The 19,084-nt window shown below is 42.5% G+C and overlaps 1 protein-coding gene across 6 annotated transcripts in view; it reads left to right on the forward strand.

Annotated features, from left to right (window-relative positions):
* LOC115095533 (loricrin-like) overlaps positions 1-18,831 on the forward strand; it is a 63,096-nt gene extending 44,265 nt beyond the window's left edge. For 2 of the 6 annotated variants that reach the window (XM_029609379.1, XM_029609381.1), the window contains 6 exons: positions 3,061-3,171; positions 8,873-8,983; positions 10,758-10,868; positions 13,268-13,378; positions 13,875-14,012; positions 18,665-18,831. In XM_029609379.1, the coding sequence (XP_029465239.1) occupies positions 3,061-3,171; positions 8,873-8,983; positions 10,758-10,868; positions 13,268-13,378; positions 13,875-14,012; positions 18,665-18,726 (644 nt within the window). In that variant the 3' untranslated portion in view covers positions 18,727-18,831. The remainder of the gene's footprint in view (positions 1-3,060; positions 3,172-8,872; positions 8,984-10,757; positions 10,869-13,267; positions 13,379-13,874; positions 14,013-18,664) is intronic. The other 4 variants (XM_029609380.1, XM_029609384.1, XM_029609383.1 and 1 more) reach the window with 4 other exon arrangements.
* The last annotated feature ends 253 nt before the right edge of the window (positions 18,832-19,084 follow it).

Consider the following 19,084-nt stretch of genomic DNA (forward strand, 5'->3'; position numbering starts at 1 on the left):
GCTTAGCTGTCATGTGTTAGATTGTTTCTCAAGTTTTCTAGATCCCTTGTGCCTCCTCAATGTTTTTACAGATTTTAATATCATCTGAAAAAGACACACTTTTCGATATAGTTTTTTTCATAATAAGACTATGTTGAAAAGAGCTTGTTCAAGGAATGATTCCTGTAGTGTAGTATTAGTAATGTCCTTCTTCTCAGAGTAAACTCTATTTATCAACATTCTTCTTGCTTCTCACTCAACCAGTTTATAACCATTCAATCTCTTCAGGTCCCACACCAAGGGCGCTATATTTTTTTATATGTCACTTATTTGGAACCATGTCAAAGGCCATGCTGAATCTAGTAATAACACTATCCCCTGATCCAAATCTCAGGTTACCCAGGCAAAAAAATTGATCAGATTCATCTGACAAGACTTGCCTATGGTAAAACCAATCTGCTTCAAATCTTCTAATCCATTGGATTCAAGAAAATGCAGAATCCTCTGTTTTACCAGGGATTCCATGAATTCACTCACCACATAGATCAGACTAACCGCCTATACTTCCCAGACTCTTCCTTACTTCCACTTTTGTGAAGAGGTCCTCTGGAATTACTACAGATCACTTTGTAGAGCTGCTAGAATGTCCCTAAGTTCCCTTAATACCCTTGGATGTATCCCACCTGGTCCCATTGTTTCATCTACCTTTTGTTTTGAAGTTTTTCACAAATACAGTCTTCTGAAAATTATTTCTGGTTTACCTTTCTTCCAATGCAATTCGAGTATATTTTCTGCGATTCTAGTTCTGTCCATTCCTTAGTGAACACCAATCAGAAATATTTGTTAAGGAATTTCTCTTTCACCTTGTCTGTAACTAAATAATACTTCTCTGCACCTTTAATTCTTATAATGCCACTTTGGCACTTCTTATCACTAACATATTTAGATAAAAATGATTTGACACCCCATTTGACCTATATGCTATTTTTCTTCCATTTTCATCTTTGCTCTCCCAACAACATTCCCAGAATCTCTTAGCTGTTCAAGATAGTGTAGCCTGTTTTCCTCTTTCTGCAGTCCATTGCAATCGATAACTGTTAATATTTTATGCTTTGCTTTTTTAGCTACCTTTTTAGAAAAACAAAGAGGGTCCTTAGTTCTATTACCTTTATTTAATTTCCTATCAAAATGATTAGTTGCCATTACAATATCTCCTTTTTCAATTTTCCCACCATTCTTCTACTTCACATACATTTTTCCATCCAGCCAATGATTCATTGAAGTACTCCCCCATTATAACACAATTCATGATGTCTGTAACCTTCACCTTTAAATAAACCTTCACCTGATACGTTCTAAAACTGTACTATATAATATGGTGATCACAGGATCCCAAATGATCATCCACTACAACCATAGATACACTCTCCCCATTGTTAAGCACCAGGTCCAGTATTGCCCACTCCTGTGAGGGTTCTTTTACCAGTTGAAGAAAAAATTCTCCATGCAAAGCATCCAGAATCTCCCTACTTCTAGAGAACACCACCGCCAGGTTATCTCAATCAACATCCAATAAATTAAAGTCACCTAGTCATAGCACCTTGACTTCCATGCATTTTTGTGAATAAACACTGTTTAGTCTCTTTATATTCCTTCTGACAGTTATGAAGGTCTATAAATCACACCAATATTAACAGATATTCCATTCCCTCTTTCTAGATTAACCTACAGTGTCTCCTTTTTACCTCATAAAACCTGTAGTTCTGTTGCTTTAATTTTATATTTTATATACATCGCCTCTCCTCTTCCCTTTCTTCCTATATTGTCCTTCCTGAAGATATAGTAGCCTGATATAAATACATTTCAAACATGGCTTTCTGTGCACCATGTCACTGTAGTAGCCAATACAACATATTTAGCCTCTTCCATGATTGCTTTTAGATCTAGGACTACATTTTTCATATATATTGAGCATTAAGGTACATAGTTTTCTATATGTTGCCACTTTTAAGTTTAACCCATTTCTGTTTAAAGATTTACTTATCTCAATACATTTAGTTACCTTGGGCCTTTGCTCACTCACTCCTGATGATCCTAGTTTAAGCCTAGCTCAGTAGACTTGTCAGTCTATTCTGCCACTGTGTCCCTTCTTTGACTGGTGGACTCCATCTCTCCTCAGGATTCCTTGAACCATTATCCTAAGGTCCAGGAAGCCAGAACACTCCTGTTGATACCAATATGGAAGCTTCCCTGCTTGGGCCTTTATCCTTCTCTAGGAGGACATATTCAGATTCACAGTATATGTAGACCAGATTCCAGAGGGAATTGTGATCTGTGGTTTCAGACTAAAGATTGTAGTCATGATAGCTTGGCTACAGAAGAAAAAATTAAAATTTGGGAAAATCTTTTTGTAGTAGCTAATGAAGGTGTGTTCAAGCAGACAACAGCAAAGCTTCACAGAATCTCAATTCTTCTTTTGTTCTACTCTCTGTCATCAGAACTATGGTCATAAGTTCTAATTAATTAAAATAATTTTTCCTTAGAAACATTTCTAAAACTGCAATGTGATCTTTGGAGATGTTTGCATGCATAAGCATTGATCATGTTTTAATGCAATGTAAGTTGATACTATTATTGATACAGTGATTTTAATAAATTACATTCAAGATGAATATGAATTACTTTCTGATCCTGGATTTGCCTAGTGACCTAGTGGCAGGGTGCCACACTGCTATGTTGCAGACCTGAGTTACGATCCTATGTCTGGCCTTAGCTTCTCATGATAGCTTGAACTGGGAATGCTTAGAGGTAGCATTTACAGTACCTGGAAGGAGGGGAGTCTCAACCATCACTTTATTGTCCAAATTCAGCATGTTTGTATACCAGTTTACAAAAAGAATTAAGGTATGTTACTTTTAGACAATGAATATAGAAATGATGACTTGGCTCCATAGAAAAAAGTTAAAATAGGGGAAAATTCCAGTTGGTTTTGAATGAATACCAAACATCACAGTCTCATATTTTCATGACAGAAGCTTCAAAGACTCACACTTCCTATTCTGTTCTTTTCTTTGACATCAGAAACATCCACAAGTGGCAAAGGCAGTGTTTGTGGAGGACAATCGTATCAGAGCACCGGGGGCTCACAAGGTGGTATGAACTCATGTCAACAGAAAGGTCAAACCTATGGCCGTAAGTTTAAATTAATTTTAATAATTTTTCCTTAGTTCCTTTTTAAAAACTGCTGTGTGATTTTTGGAGATGGTGCATTCTGAAATGTAGACAAAGTTTTAATTAGATGACAGTTTATTGTGTTTTTGTCGCTTTGATTTTATCCTATTCTTTTCAAGCTGCATCATTCATATACTAAACTTGATATTATCCACCCAGACCTCAGACTGGCCTAATGACCCACTGGCAGTGCTACACACTGGAGTATATATAGGATGGGATAGATTTCAATATAAATACTAAACCTCAAGTTCTGTAACACACATTCTGCATCCACAAAAATCCCCTCCCCAATGGGTTCTGAGAGAGATGGGATGTTTCTCCCTTATAACTCCCTGGGGCACCAGCCTGCAGTTGGCTGTTGCTCAGAACCTGATCCCTGCAATTCACTATGGAAAGGCCATGGAGCCTCCTGTGAGTTGGGAATCAGAATAATTGTCCTGCTTATTTCCAGCCCTGGCTCCTCCCCCAAGTCATCACTGAAAATTGTGGTAGCCAAAGGGATCAAGCCATATTTTTGCAGGGGCGCATCCCATTTTTTGTTTCTCCACGGCAATGCCACTGCCTAGTGTTGGCCTGAACCAATGTAAGCAAAGCTGTGTGGGAGACCTGAGTTCAAACCCAATTTGGCTTCAACTCCTTAAGAAGACAATGCTAGAATATTATGGAAGCAGCATTTACAACCCCTCAGAAGATGAGAGTCCTATCACTGAAACTCATTTACCTGCTGGTCAGTTTCATGGTGCTTTCATATTAGGTTTTAGAGGGAATCATGCTGTATATGCAGAGGCGGATTGCAGAAAAATATCAGCCCGGGGGATTTTTTTCAAAAGTGCCCCACTGGGTATCTGTGACTTACTTGTGTGCTGTCTGGGCAGCATGTGCTTCAACAGTTCCCAAAAGTACACCAAGCCAATCATTGAGAGGTACCATCATATGACCTAAAGTCTGGAAGAATTGCGGCAAAAAATCTCCAACATAAACATCATGTGTTTCTTAAACAACTTTTTAGAACACACCTTATACCAAAAATGAGAAAACTGAACTGCAGTTCCGCTACCATCCATGCAATCAGTCAGCTCCTACAAGTTTAGTTACATCTCTTGTACATCCTGGATTCCTGGTCTGGTGTTTGTCATTTGCCACTCAATCAGCTCTTGAACTAGGTGCCAAGTAATGAGTCAATTGTCCTACTAGCCAGTGGCTCAGACACTCACAGACCCAAAAACACTCACAGACATTTGCTGTTGTGTTGGGTTCATATGCTTATTCAGCGAGTGTCTCCCTGCCCCCAGCACTGCTGCATCACTATATAAAAGTTGGTGCTTCCTGCCAACCCTTCCTCATATTGCCACAGTCCCCTCCTTTCCACTCTCACCCCTTCTTGGCACTCTCATGATCCAGGAGATTCACCGGTCCCACAGTCAGCCGCTCCTCTCAGAACTCAGCTGAACCATCACAGACAGAAACCTCAATAGCACTGCACAGTCACCTTCTTCTGGCTCATCTTCTTCCTTCCTATTACAATAGCTTGCCTCCTCTTCTCAGGGCCACTCCCACCCCCTTCTCATTGACTGTGTGCAACACAATCTGCTGTTTTTATGGTTCCCTTGCCAGCGTTTCTCTTTTCACACCCAAGGCACAGCTACATTAAAGAAAATGTGTGGAACACCAACCTCCACAGAACAGGCAATACAGACATGGAGAGGACTCATATGGACAAAAGAGATAGGGAAGCACTGAAAGCCCCACCAATCTCTTCTAAAACAAAAAAGAGAGGGCAAACACCCACATGCATCAGTTCCCAAAGTAAAAGGGAGAAATCAGAGAAGTGTGACAGCCGGCTCACCCAATCATTCATCAAAATGCGTTATGGCATTAACGCATGCGATAACGTGTAATTGCACACCTAACGCCATAACGCATGCGAAGAATATGGTAATGCATGGTGGGAATGCAAATTGTTTGGGGGGGGGGATTTCACACTGTGCAATAGCACAAGGCATGCTATCGCAGTTTTAATGCCAGAAATAACTATTACTTTTTTCCTGGTGTTAGGCTGTGCGATATGCCCAAAATAGACATAATGCAATTCACGATAAATTTTTGGAATCTCATGTTGGCCATTTCTGAGTGAGAGAGAGAGATAAACTCTGGGGAAGGCCTCACTGTGTGCACTTATTTATATCTCTATAGGAAGGCCACCTAAAAGGTCGAGGTGAGGTGTTGGAGGTGGTTTAGGGGCCACTTTCACATGTAGACTGAGACATATGAACAGCATAGTGAACCTTGGTGAAGATTTGAATTCATATGGAGTGAGGAAAGTTCACAAAGATAACATTTTGTACTACCTCACCCTCGGTTGATGGTACCCTGTTATAGAGTCCATCAAGATAGAGTGAGAGAACATAGTAGAAATTTCATCTTTGTGACACTTTCCTCACTCCAAATGATGTCAAATCTTCACCAAGGAGTAGTGTGCTGTTCGTATGTCTCAGTCTACATGTGAAAGTGGCCCCTAAACCCTAAACCACCACCAACACCTAACCTCGACCTATTAGGTGGCCCTCCTATAGAAATATAAATACTTCCCTACTAGGTGGGCCTTGTAGATAATCTCTCTCTCCCTCTCCCACACAAAAAATAGGGATTATCACACAGTAAGTTTACCATATCAATCCAAAGTGGTAAATTACTGTGTGGTAACTTAAACATTTCCATAAATATTCCCTTTTTCCTTATAACAGGCATTAGTAACACTTTTTGAAGAATCTAGGGGTCAGTAAGGTACTGTGGCTGACAGAGCTCTTTTGCTGCTGCTCCTAGCATTCAAAATGAGTTACATCCAGTGCACACTCTCCCCATCTCTCTCAGTCTGGGGACAGACAGAGGCTTCAAGGACTAAGGCAGGGAAAATATGGAGAGGCTATGTGCACTGTGTCTGCTGCACAAAGCTGGTCCCAGCTATCTCTGCCCTGCATGCTGCCCATTTACCACCACAAACCAGAGCTCATGCTGTACCTAGGATGAGGTAAGCATGATTGCACATGCTTCCTGTCAGTTTAAGAGCCACCACTGGTGTCTTGTGTTGTTTCAAGGTGCTAAGAGCAGAACTTAGATGGTGGCCTAGATCAGAGCATCAGGTAGTGGAGACTTTTCCCTGGCACACCTGATCAGGTCTAAAGACACACTAATTGAGAAACTCTTCCCTAGGCTCTGCTCTACCTACCTACTACTGGGGGGGGGGGGGGGGGGGGGGGTAGGTGGAGGGAGAGTACCAGCAATGATTCATACTGCAGGCTTCCCCTAGGGCTTGAGAAAAAGAAAACTTAAGTAATGGCTAAAGCTATATGCATTATTGCTGGAGCAGAGACTGGGAAGACCAGCCCATGGCAGCATAGTTCCAGACAGAATTCTGCTTTCTCATGTGGAGCCAGGTCATAAGATACCCTAGGAAAACCTTACATCGTTGCAGCTTCCTACCTGCAGCCTCTCCCTCCACATGCACAATTAAAAATTATGCATTTGTAATAAGATTTTACATGAAAAATGGCCATTTATAGTAGCCTTCTGAAGTAAAAATATTACAGTATATTTACTAAATTTCAATGTTCTGCTGTGGTGCCAACAAGAAAACAAAGCAGAAAAGTAAAAGGATATTTAGTACTCATATTTAGTGTGCATTGGGTGTGGGCTTGGCACTCAGAAAGCTATGAGTAAATCAAACTAAAATTACAATTATAATATAGCAAATCTCTCGGACCGAAAACAAACTAATTGCCAACACTCATATAGTAACAGCCCTATCTATGAAAAGACAACACTGGAACTATTACACCAGACCCTAAAACATCAATGCACCTTCTATTAGGAAAAACAGAACAAGTCAAGCTGCTACAGATCCCCACACAAAACTACACCTTCGATCTGACACAGGTAAAATACAGACAGACCCTCAAATACAGAATAAAGAGACCGTAAAGTATAAACAGAAATATGCAGACAGAAACTGAATGGAAATTGCCACAAGCCATACTCTATATGCAATGCAACAATGGATAAACATCGCTATTCCTCATAAAATAATAAAATCAAGAAAAACTACTACTAAACATTTATATAGCGCTACTTGATGTATGCAGCACTGTACAAACAACACACAAGAGACAGTCTCTGCTCAACACATCTTACAAACATATAAAACATAATTGTAAAACCAAACTAATGAATAATTCAAAATATTTCAAAACAGCTCATGAATAGAACAGCTAATAATTAAAACTAATTGGGATTTAAAAAAAAATATTTTCCAAACACCAATAAATTATTTCAAAACAGAAGACACATCAAATAACTAATAAATATTAAACAAATCCACCAGTCTTCATACCTGGGAACATTTGATTCAGTCATCACAAAATATAAATAGAAATCTGCAAATAAAAACTGAACTGGAAACTGACATAAGCCAGGCACTGAATTTAAAAAAACAAAATAATACTATTCCTTATATAAAACATCAAACAAAACCAAGAAATATAAAATATAACAGTAAAACTATACTAAAAAATTTAGCAAATATTTAAAAAAAATCCAATAAATATAAATGCTAATTTTTGTAAAAATGTACTGTTTTAAAATATGTTTTTGGTATTTAGAGGCACATCAAATAATACCACATAATTAGAAATAGTAAGGATAAAAACATGCTGTGCTCTCCATATCTGGGAAAGTTTGATTTCAGTCATCTTAAAGTCTCCCTAAATTGTTGTTGATATGAATGAGAGAAGTAGGTGCTGTAATGTTCTCCTCCCTCCCTCCCTAACACACACACACACACACACACACACACATAGAAGCAGATCTCTCAGACACATAATTGTGCCCCTCCTTTTTCTTTGGCCCTGCCAGTCTAAGCTCTAGCAGCAGCCTGCAGCTCCTGAATTGGCTACGGCGATGGCCTGATTCTTTCATCTTCAGCCTTTCCAGCCTGAGCTCTGGCAGTGGCCTGGGGTTCTCTTCTTCAGCCCCTGCCATCCTGGGCTCCGCTGGCAGCCCACATCTGTGTCTCTCTCTTTACTTCCGATTCACTGGCCTGAGCTCTGATGGCAGCCTTTGGCTCTCTTTTTCAGCCCTGCCAGTCTGAGCTCTGATAGTGGCCTGCGGCTTTCTTTGGCCCCACTGGCCTGAGCTTTTTCAGTTTCATCCTTCTACTCTCCAGCAGGGAAGAGAAAAAGGTAGAAGATCTGTTGGCGGCTGGTGTTGGGCACAGCGGTTCCTCAGGCATGGGGCCACTATAACCAACACCAGCCCACGTGATTGGCTGCACTGGCCCACTGGGACATACCCAAAGCCCAAAAGGCCAATCCGCCCCTGTGTAAATCCTCATGTGAGAGATGTTTCTTGTGATGTCTGCATAACATGGAAACACTTTGAAAATTGCAGAGAAAACTCCATGTAGTTACAAATGCAGATTCATATGTTGAACCAGACAGGGCTAAAGTTTCATAAAATTATTTTTTATGCTCTGCAATGCAAGAGACAGATACTTCTTCCAAGGACAAGTTAAAAATAGAGGAAAAATTCCATTTTGTTTTGAATGAAGTTTCAGGATATGTTCAAGCACTCACACTTCCTATTCTGTTCTATTCTTTGACATCAGAAACATCCACAAGTGGCAAAGGCAGTGGTTGTGGAGGACAGTCATATCAGAGCACAGGGGGCTCACAGGTTGGAGTTGTTTCATGCCAACAGAAAGGTCAAGGCTATGGTCGTAAGTTTTAATTTCTGTTAATAATTTTGCCATACAAACCCATTAAAAACTTCTATGTGAATTTTGTAGATGAGGTGGTACAATATTTTCAAGCAACATGAATCATATTTTATATTTAATTATATCCTCCCAGATCCAGGGTTGGCCTGATGACCCTGTGTCAGCATTACTCTCTGCTTTGTGGGTGACCTGGGTTCAATTCCCGTTCTTGGTTTCGAGGCAGACGGGGCTGGAAAACTATGGAAGCAGCATATATAGTCCTCCAATTAAGAGAATTCCAACAGTGACTCCTACTGCCCATGTTCAGGGTGTTTGCATAGTAACTTGTGTACGGAATCATGTTCTATGTTCTCTTGCCAAAGATGTTTGCTGTGATCTCTGTAAAACATGGAAACAATTAAAAAATGCAGAGAAAACTCCACATAGTTACAAATGCAGGTTTATGGTCTGTTGAAGCAGACAAGATAAAACTATCTTAATATCATTATTCCTATTCTATTTTGCTCTACAATACAAGATAGAATCTCATCTTCCAAGGAACTAGTTAGAAATAGAGGAAAAATTTCAGTTGGTTTTGAATGAAGTGTCAGGATATGTTCAAACACAGAATACCGATGCTTCACAGGCTCACACTTCATATTCTGTTCTAGGGATGTGAATCGTTTTAGGACGATTAAAATTATCGTCCGATAATTTTAATATCGTCTTAAACCGTTATGGAACACAATACAATAGAGATTCTAACGATTTATCGTTATAAATCGTTAGAATCGTGAGCCGGCACACTAAAACCCCCTAAAACCCACCCCCGACCCTTTAAATTAAATCCCCCACCCTCCCGAACCCCCCCCAAATGAGTTAAATAACCTGCGGGTCCAGCGGCGGTCCGGAACGGCAGCGGTCCAGAACGGGCTCCTGCTCCTCAATCTTGTTGTCTTCAGCCGGCGCCATTTTCCAAAATGGCGGCGAAAAATGGCGGCGGCCATAGACCAACACGATTGGACGGCAGGAGGTCCTTCCGGACCCCCGCTGGACTTTTGGCAAGTCTCGTGGGGGTCAGGAGGCCCCCCACAAGCTGGCCAAAAGTTCCTGGAGGTCCAGCGGGGGTCAGGGAGCGATTTCCCGCCGCGAATCGTTTTCGTACGGAAAATGGCGCCGGCAGGAGATCGACTGCAGGAGGTCGTTCAGCGAGGGTTCCGGCGCCTCGCTGAACGACCTCCTGCAGTCGATCTCCTGCCGGCGCCATTTTCCGTACGAAAATGATTCACGGCGGGAAATCGCTCCCTGACCCCCGCTGGACCTCCAGGAACTTTTGGCCAGCTTGTGGGGGGCCTCCTGACCCCCACGAGACTTGCCAAAAGTCCAGCGGGGGTCCGGAAGGACCTCCTGCCGTCCAATCATGTTCGTCTATGGCCGCCGCCATTTTTCGCCGCCATTTTGGAAAATGGCGCCGGCTGAAGACAACAAGATTGAGGAGCAGGAGCCCGTTCCGGACCGCTGCCGTTCCGGACCGCCGCTGGACCCGCAGGTTATTTAACTCATTTGGGGGGGGGTTCGGGAGGGTGGGGGATTTAATTTAAAGGGTCGGGGGTGGGTTTTAGGGGGTTTTAATGTGCCGGTTTTGCGATTTTTCGATTTTTCACGATTTTTCACGATATTTTACCCCCCCCAAACGGCAACAATACGATTCCCTCCCCCTCCCAGCCGAAATCGATCGTTAAGACGATCGAGGACACGATTCACATCCCTATTCTGTTCTATTCTTTGACATCAGAAACATCCACAAGTGGCAAAGGCAGTGGTTGTGGAGGACAATTGAATCAGAGCACCGGGGGCTCACAAGTTGGACTGAACTCATGTCAACAGAAAGGTCAAACCTATGGCCGTAAGTTTAATTTTTCCTTAGAACCTTTTTACAAACTGCTGTGTGATTTTTGGAGATAGTGCATTCTGAAATGTTGACAAAGTTTTAATTAGATGACAGTTGATTGTGTTTTTGTCACTTTGATTTTTCTCTGTAAAACATGGAATCAATTTAAAAATGCAGGGAAAAAAAACTCCCCATATTTACAAATGCAGGTTCATGGTCTGTTGATGCAGACAAGACTACACCATTTTAATATCATTATTCCTATTCTATTTATTCAATTTAAAGCACTATGCACAGTTCATAAGCTAATAAACGACGAAAACTCGGACTGGCTAAACACCGCATTACGACTACATGTCCCCCAAAGAAATCTCAGATCTGCCAATAAAACTCTACTAACCATACCCTCAGTCAAAACAGCAAAGGTGACCCAAGTTAGAGAGAGAGAGCACTATCTTTGGCAGGACCATTATTATGGAACACATTACGACTAGAATTAAGACTAATGAAAGAAATAAAACTCTTCAAAAAAGGCTTAAAAACATGGCTCTTCAAAAAAGCATTTCACAGTGAGGTAACGGAATAACACATACACAAAGCGGCAATTCACCAAGAAAAAGCAGTATTGCTTACTTTTGTTATTTTCTCACAATTTAAGTATTAAATTATAAAGACAGTTAATAGTAAATGGTAATCACACCCTTTCCCATTTAGAGTATATTATCAAACTATGTAACCGTATAATAATGGCACCTTTGGATAAATTAGAAACCACATATTTGTGCCTAACTGTAAACCGTTGTGATGGTGCTCTACTATACGACGGTATAGAAAAGTTTTAAATAAATAAATAAATAAATAAATAAATAAATAAATAAATATTTTGCTCTACAATACAAGATAGAATCTCAGCTTCCAAGGAACTAGTTAGAAATAGAGGAACAATCTGCAGCTCAGATTAAAGGTGCAAATCCTTTACTAAACATATTGGGGTAGATTTTTAAAAACGGCGCGTTCGCGTACTTTTGTTCGCGCTCCAGGCGCAAACAAAGGTACGCTGGATTTTAGTAGATACACGCGTAGCCGCGCGTATCTTCTAAAATCCAGGATCGGCGCGCGCAAGGCTGCCGATTTTGGGCAGCCGGCGCGCGCCGAGCCGCGCAGCCTGCCTCCGTTCCCTCCGAGGCCGCTCCGAAATCGGAGCGGCCTCGGAGGGAACTTTCTTTTGCCCTCCCCTCACCTTCCCCTCCCTTCCTCTACCTAACCCACCCCCCCGGCCCTATCTAAACCCCCCCCTACCTTTATCCGTGGATTTACGCCTCCCGGAGGGAGACGTAAATCCACGCATGCCAGCGGGCTGCTGGTGCGCCGAGACGCGATCCGGGGGCGGTTCCGGAGGGCGCGGCCACGCCCCCGAACTGCCCCGGCCCGAAACCACGCCCCCGGGCCCGCTCCAGAAACGCCACGTCCCATCCCCAAAATGCCGCGCCGATCGGCCCCGCCCCTGACACGCCCCCAACACACCCCCGACTGAAAACCCCGGGACTTACGCGAGTCCCGGGGATCTGCGCGTGCCGGCGGCCTATCGAAAATAGGCGCGCCGGCGCGCAAGGCCCTGCTCGCATAAATCTGGGCGGATTTACGCGAGCAGGGCTTTTAAAATCCGCCCCATTCCTTCCACACAGGAAATTACTTGATTTTCTGTTTAAAGTTGCTTTTTATAATATCATCTCTAACTGTAAGCTTAGTGACTTGCTTTCTTATCATCTTTGGTGGAATACTGTATGCCTATACTGCAAATATGAAAAAGCCATGGCTATTAAATATAACTGATTAACTTCTTGGAGCAGGGTGTGGAAGCCTTTAGATGATTATACCTCATCTAATCATTAATACAACCAATGGTCCAAGGCGTATTCCGTACATTAGATCATTATGACCATATTTCCTTTTCTTCACCTACTATTAATCCATCTAATTTCTCTCTCCTGCTCTTACTAATCTTTTCCATCTTCTCCCATTCACGCTTTTCCTCTCCTCTCATTTCTTTTCTCTTTATACTTGTTTCTCATATTGTTTTAGCTCTCTGATAGCCATTTTCCATATGTTATCATAACGAACAGCTAATTTTCTTATGCAATAGTTGCTGCTAAGCTTAAGGTAATGGTTTCGAATCACATACTTATCTGGATTATATTTGTTGACCTCACCATTGCTAATGTTCATGGTTTCTTTTTATCTGTATGGTTTTGTAAATGAAAACTTTTCAATAAACAGATTAAACATAAAAAAAAAAAAGAAATAGAGGAACAATTGCAGCTGGTTTTGAATGAAGTGTCAGAACATGTTCATATGTAGAATATCGAAGCTTCACAGACTCACACTTCCTATTCTGTTCTATTCTTTGACATCAGAAACATCCACAAGTGGCAAAGGCAGTGGTTGTGGAGGACAATTGAATCAGAGCACCGGGGGCTCACAGGTTGGAGTTGCTTCATGCCAACAGAAAGGTCAAAGCTGTGGCCGTAAGTTTTTATTTATATTAATAGTTTTTCCTTAGAAACCTTTTGAAACCTGCTGTGTGAGTTTTGTGGAAGATACTTTTTTCTCAAGCATCTTTAAAAATATTTTATATTTAATAATATCCTTCCAGACCCAGGGTTGGCAGTGCTGCACACTGCTGTGTGGATTGCATGGGTACAAAGTCCCAACCTTGATTTCAAGAAGTCAGGGCTGGAATACTGTAGAAGCAGCATTTATAGTGCCCCAAAGGAAGGGAATACCAACAGTGCTACTTACTGTCCAGTTTAGTTTGCTTGCATACCAACTTGAGGAGTGAATCATCTATCTCCTCTGGCCAAATATTTTTGCTGTGATGCCTGCACTACAGGAAAGCAAGTTAAAAAAAAGGAGGGGAAACCTCAGGTAGCTGTGAATGAAGATTCATGACAATGTTGAAGCAGATAAGACAAAAGTATCACACAATCATTCTGCCTATTCTGTTGTGCTCTGCATTGCTAGAGACAAACACATCTTCCAAGGGTGGCAATGATGGAGGGCAGTGTGGTCAGCAGTCCCAGTGCGGTCAGCAGTCCCAGTGTGGTCAGCAGTCCCAGTGCTCTCAGGGAGTTGGTAACCAATGCCAACAGAAAGGTAAAGGTGAGGATTCAAGTTTTACTTAGCAGTAATAATAATAATAATATTGATAAGTTTATATACTGAGTAAGAACTGATTTATATTCTTACGAGAGGTTTCTGTTACAAACACCTCCCATTGTTTATGATGGTACTGTATTATTCATTATTTCAATTGTGATTTTGAGGCAGTCAGGTTCACATTTCAGTTTTATTTTTAACAATAACCTGACCACATTATGCTATGTGAGATATCAGCCTTTTTATAGAGGGAAATTTAAAGAAATAATTTTGTTAAAAACATAAACATTAGAAGAGGTAATGGTAATATAGGACCCTCCTTCAAATGTCATAAATCATCTGATTTTGAACACCCATGTCCAATATTACCATCAGATTCCATTAGAGTCATAACCTGCAAAAATTGTGTTTTAAGATTTGTATTTGTATTGGGAGTTCAGATTTAATTACTCATCTTCTCCAAATCTGAGTTTAAGGTAGGTTACAATTCAGGTGTAGGTATTTCCCTTGCACGAGGATAACATACAAAGGATTTCTTCTAAGTCTTTTTGTGATTTTGTTTTAAAGATCCCCTCCTATGCTCTAACAATTTCTTGTCCCTCCTATACCCCACTCTAATTCAATAGAAGTAACTTTCTATATATAAATTAGCAAAACACTTCCACGTATTTGCTATATTTTTTATTTTTTGCCAGTTTTTGTTGTTTTTGGCAGACTCCCTGACACCCTCTTCCATATTCCCTGGTGGCCCACTGGACTTTCAGTTGAGAATCCCTGGTCTAATGACTATTTTGACTTAGTGGGGTAAATTTTCAGTAAGGCACCTAGTTGTAAGGTTATGCACATTCTTTAAAACCTGCACACAACGACGTTTGCTTTAAACACAATGTACCCATGCACATGCATTGAAAACTGGTTTGTTATGCAGGGAAATCTAAAATGCAAAAGTAAAAGGGATTAGAAAGTTTGATGAATAAGTGGCCCTCCATCTACCTTCATACCTGTTGATAATCTAAACTACATATACATCTGGCACACTTTTTTATGTGGTTAAGTTTGTGTCAACTATGAAACTAAATGCATTCGGTCAGGAGGCTGAAAATCCCCATACCTGCTCATTACTGATGTACACATATTAACTCCTATGTTCCATATTCAAAAGCATTTAGGCCTGGATTCGCCATTGTATCGCAGAATGGTGAATCCAGCGAAAACGGGGGTGGGGGGGGCGAAGGGGGTCAGTGTGTTCGCTGCCAACTTTTGCACCCAACAGCGCCACCATGAAAGGTGGTGCTATTGATCGAGCTACTGGTGATGATAAGGTGGCTAACTTTATCACCACCAGCAAAGACATCGCGGAGTCCGCCCCCTCGCCACCCCAACTCCTCCCCTTGCCGTCCCGACTCCGCCCCTAGGAAGCTATCGCACACGAAAAGGGACTGCATGTGAAAAGTCTTACAAAATGACCCTCTTAGCCAGCTAACTCAGAAGTTAGACAGCTGAATTAATATTTGGCTAAATTCTAGCCATTAATAAGATAACCAGCTAGAATTTACCCTGCTAAGTTAGGGGCAAAACTGGGAGCAGTTGAGTTAGCTGGTTAAATTAGCTGGCTAACTCCTAGATTTATAGCAGAATGATGTGTTGCAAAAAAAAGAGGTGGGGGCAATAGTGGGCAACCGGCAGTATCATGGTGGTGCAGTTTTGCCTACCACACTGCGACTGCACCGTACATCGGCCCCATAACGCCATGGGAAAAAGTGCAGTTATTTCCTGCGGTGTTGCCGGCGATAATGTGAAAAACATTATTGTCCGCAGCACTGCCGGGAGATAACTCCGCCCAACCCCTGCCCACACTCCTCCCCTTCACCTGACTAATACCACTGAGATACCGGCACATCGCACAATGAAGTATGACCCTGTAAGTGTGATCCAGGCAAAGAGCTATCCTAAAGTTTGGCGGCTAATTTTATCCTACTTTGCTAGCCGGACTGTGTCTGAATATGGACCTATTTTTACCTAAGTAACATATGTCTAAGTCTTTGAGCTTTTCCTACAGTGTACCAAAAACAAAGCAGAAAAATATCAATTAAATTGAGGTATTTTCTAGTTAAGAAAAGAAGGAAGCACAGAAATAGTACATTTCTTGTCATCATTATCTCCAGCCCTATCTCTCAAAGATAAATTAGACTGCACAGGGTAGACCTCCCCTCCCATTCAGTACATCTCTCCAGATATAACGTGCCTAAGTATAGAGAACAAAGAGCACAAATCAGGGGAATATATATGTGAATCTACTCAAGGAGGATGAATCATATATGGGCAAACTGGAGGGACTATCTAACGATATTTGCTATGATACTATCAGAAAGAACAAGGACTGGTTTTAACTGAATTTTCTGTAATCTCATTCAATGATTTTAATGTACATTTTCCCACTTTATGTGGCCCTTCAGGTATGTAAGAACATTAAACAATTCTATTCTGAATACTATGCATAATATAGAACACAATGGGAGCTAAAACAAGTGTATGTAGAAACTGCAGAGAGGAAAGGGAGTGATACATTCCATTCAGAAGAGGCCAATTCTCTCTCTCATTGGCATCTGTTTACATTCAGGGTCACCCAGTGCCAGTACAAGGGTCTGCAGCCACCCTAGAAAGTGATGATGCCTCTAATTCTCTGAACCGCACATAAACAATCAACCACCATACCTCCACCTCCCATGTCACATGTCCAGCCTCTCCACTCACATCCAACACCAACGCCCTGCCCACTTCAAATGTCCTAGGCGGCTACCTAGTTCGCCGAATGGTCCTTCTAGTCCTGGGGACACCTCTTTGCTTCAGGCTGGTAAATCACTAGTTTAAATACAATTAGATATTGCTGTAATTTACACATTTGTACATAAAACAGCTAAAATAATATACAGTTTTTTCATTCATTATTTCTTTCCATTTTCTTAATTTTAGCCCCTGTGCTGATGTGCAAGGGGCAGGGATTCTTTGAATGTTCCAGGGGTCCTGCATACTAAGCATTTTTTCTACACATAAAGGGGCCGATTTTGAATTTTACGCGCGGGCAGTACATTTGTGCGCACTACCCAGCACGCACAAATGTACACCCGATTTTATAACATGTGCGTGCTGCAATCCGCATGTTATAAAATACGGAGTTGGCGTGCGCAAGGGGGTGCACACTTGTGCACCTTGCAGGCGCCAAGCCCAAGGGGAGCCCCGATGGCTTTCCCATTCCCTCCAAGGTCGCTCCAACATCTGAGCGGCCTTGGAGGGAACCTTTTTTTGGATCCCCCCCAAATTTACCTCTCTTCCCCTATCTAACCCCCCCCCCGGCCCTACCTAAATCCCCCCCACACCTTATTCAATGGAGTTACGCCTGCCTCTGGCTGCCTGGCTGCCTCAGGCTGCCGGTACACGAACCTCCGGCACAGCCAATGTGCCGGAGGACTTGGGAACGCCCCCGGCCCCACCCCCATCCCGCCATCACGCCCCGTTCCTGCCCCCGAACCGCCGCCACGCCCATGGCCCTGCCCCCAATCCACCTGTTTTCAAAAGCCCCAGGACATACGTGCGTCCCAGGGCTTGGGTGCGCCACTGACCCTATGCAAAATAGGCTCGGCGCCACAGGGGTAGGTTTTTGGACGTTATGGGGCGGATTTTCAGAGCCCTGCTCGCCTAAATCTGCCCAAAACCGGGCGGATTTAGGCGAGCAGGGCCCTGCGCGCCGGTAAGCCTATTTTACATAGGTCTACCGGCGCGCGCAGAGCCCCGGGACTCGCGTAAGTCCCGGGGTTCTCCGAGGGGGGCGTTTCGGGGGTGTGTCGGGGGGGCGGGCCCGGTCGTCGTGGCGTTTCGGGGGCGTGTTGGCAGCGTTTTGGGGGCGGGTACGGGGGCGTGGCTACGGCCTGGGGCAGTCCGGGGGCGTGGCCGCGCCCTCCATACCCACCCCCAGGTCGCGGCCCGGCACGCAACAGGCCCGCTGGCGCGCGGGGATTTACTTCTCCCTCCGGGAGGCGTAAATCCCCGGAGAAATGTAAGGGGGGGGGTGTAAGACAGGGCCGGGCGGGTGGGTTAGATAGAGGAAGGGAGGGGAAGATGAGGGGAGGGCGTTAGAGGATTCCCTCCAAGGCCGCTCCGATTTCGGAGCGGCCTTGGAGGGAACGGGGGTAGGCAGCGCGGCTCCGCGTGCGCCGGCTATACAGAATTCATAGCCTTGCGCGCGCCGATCCAGGATTTTAGTGGATACGCGCGGCTCCGCGCGTGTCTACTAAAATCCCGCGTACTTTTGTTTGCGCCTGGAGCACCAACAAAAGTACGCCAATGCGCCTTGTTTAAAAATCTACCCCTATGTGCGTATCTTACGCACATAACCCTTTGAAAATCTACCCCAAAATGTGAGAAAACCTTTAGTACATAGGCCCCTAAATCATCTAAGAGCAATGTTTATGGTGGATGTGATAAATGAGTGAATTCTATTATCATGTTATCATCAAAAAATAAAAAACAAATATTCAAGAAAATATCCAGATAGAAAGTAATGTCTTGCAGGTAAGGAAGTATCAAGGGATTAAACAGGGAAGCCAGAAAAAATATTTTCTGTTATGTTTACACTAATTCTATGCTTCATTTTCTAGGTGGAGGTCAATACACAGAGCAACAGAAACAAGGCCAATGTGGATCAAAGAAGCAATATTGAAAAGCTGTTTTAGACAATCAAGATCATGCATGTTAACTTCTGTGTTTAAATTGTCAATCATTCTGATTTGAAAAGAATAATCTTATAAAGTTAATTCCAAAGTTTCATTTGTCATCAAAATTCATCAAATGATTACATATAATTTTCTTGCTATATTAAAGCAATCCACATGACTAAACAGAGTTGCATGATCTTTTATTCCCCACTTTGTATGGATTTAGAAAGCATCATAGCACAGAAACTTTACTAGTTGCTCTATAGGATATCATCCTTCGTGGAATTGATAGTGGACAAAGTTATTTTCTAGTGATATTGGACATTTCTTCAGCATTTGATACTGTTAGCCATAGAACCCTAC

This window comes from Rhinatrema bivittatum, chromosome 7, assembly GCF_901001135.1.
Source record: "Rhinatrema bivittatum chromosome 7, aRhiBiv1.1, whole genome shotgun sequence".
Taxonomy (NCBI): domain Eukaryota; kingdom Metazoa; phylum Chordata; class Amphibia; order Gymnophiona; family Rhinatrematidae; genus Rhinatrema; species Rhinatrema bivittatum.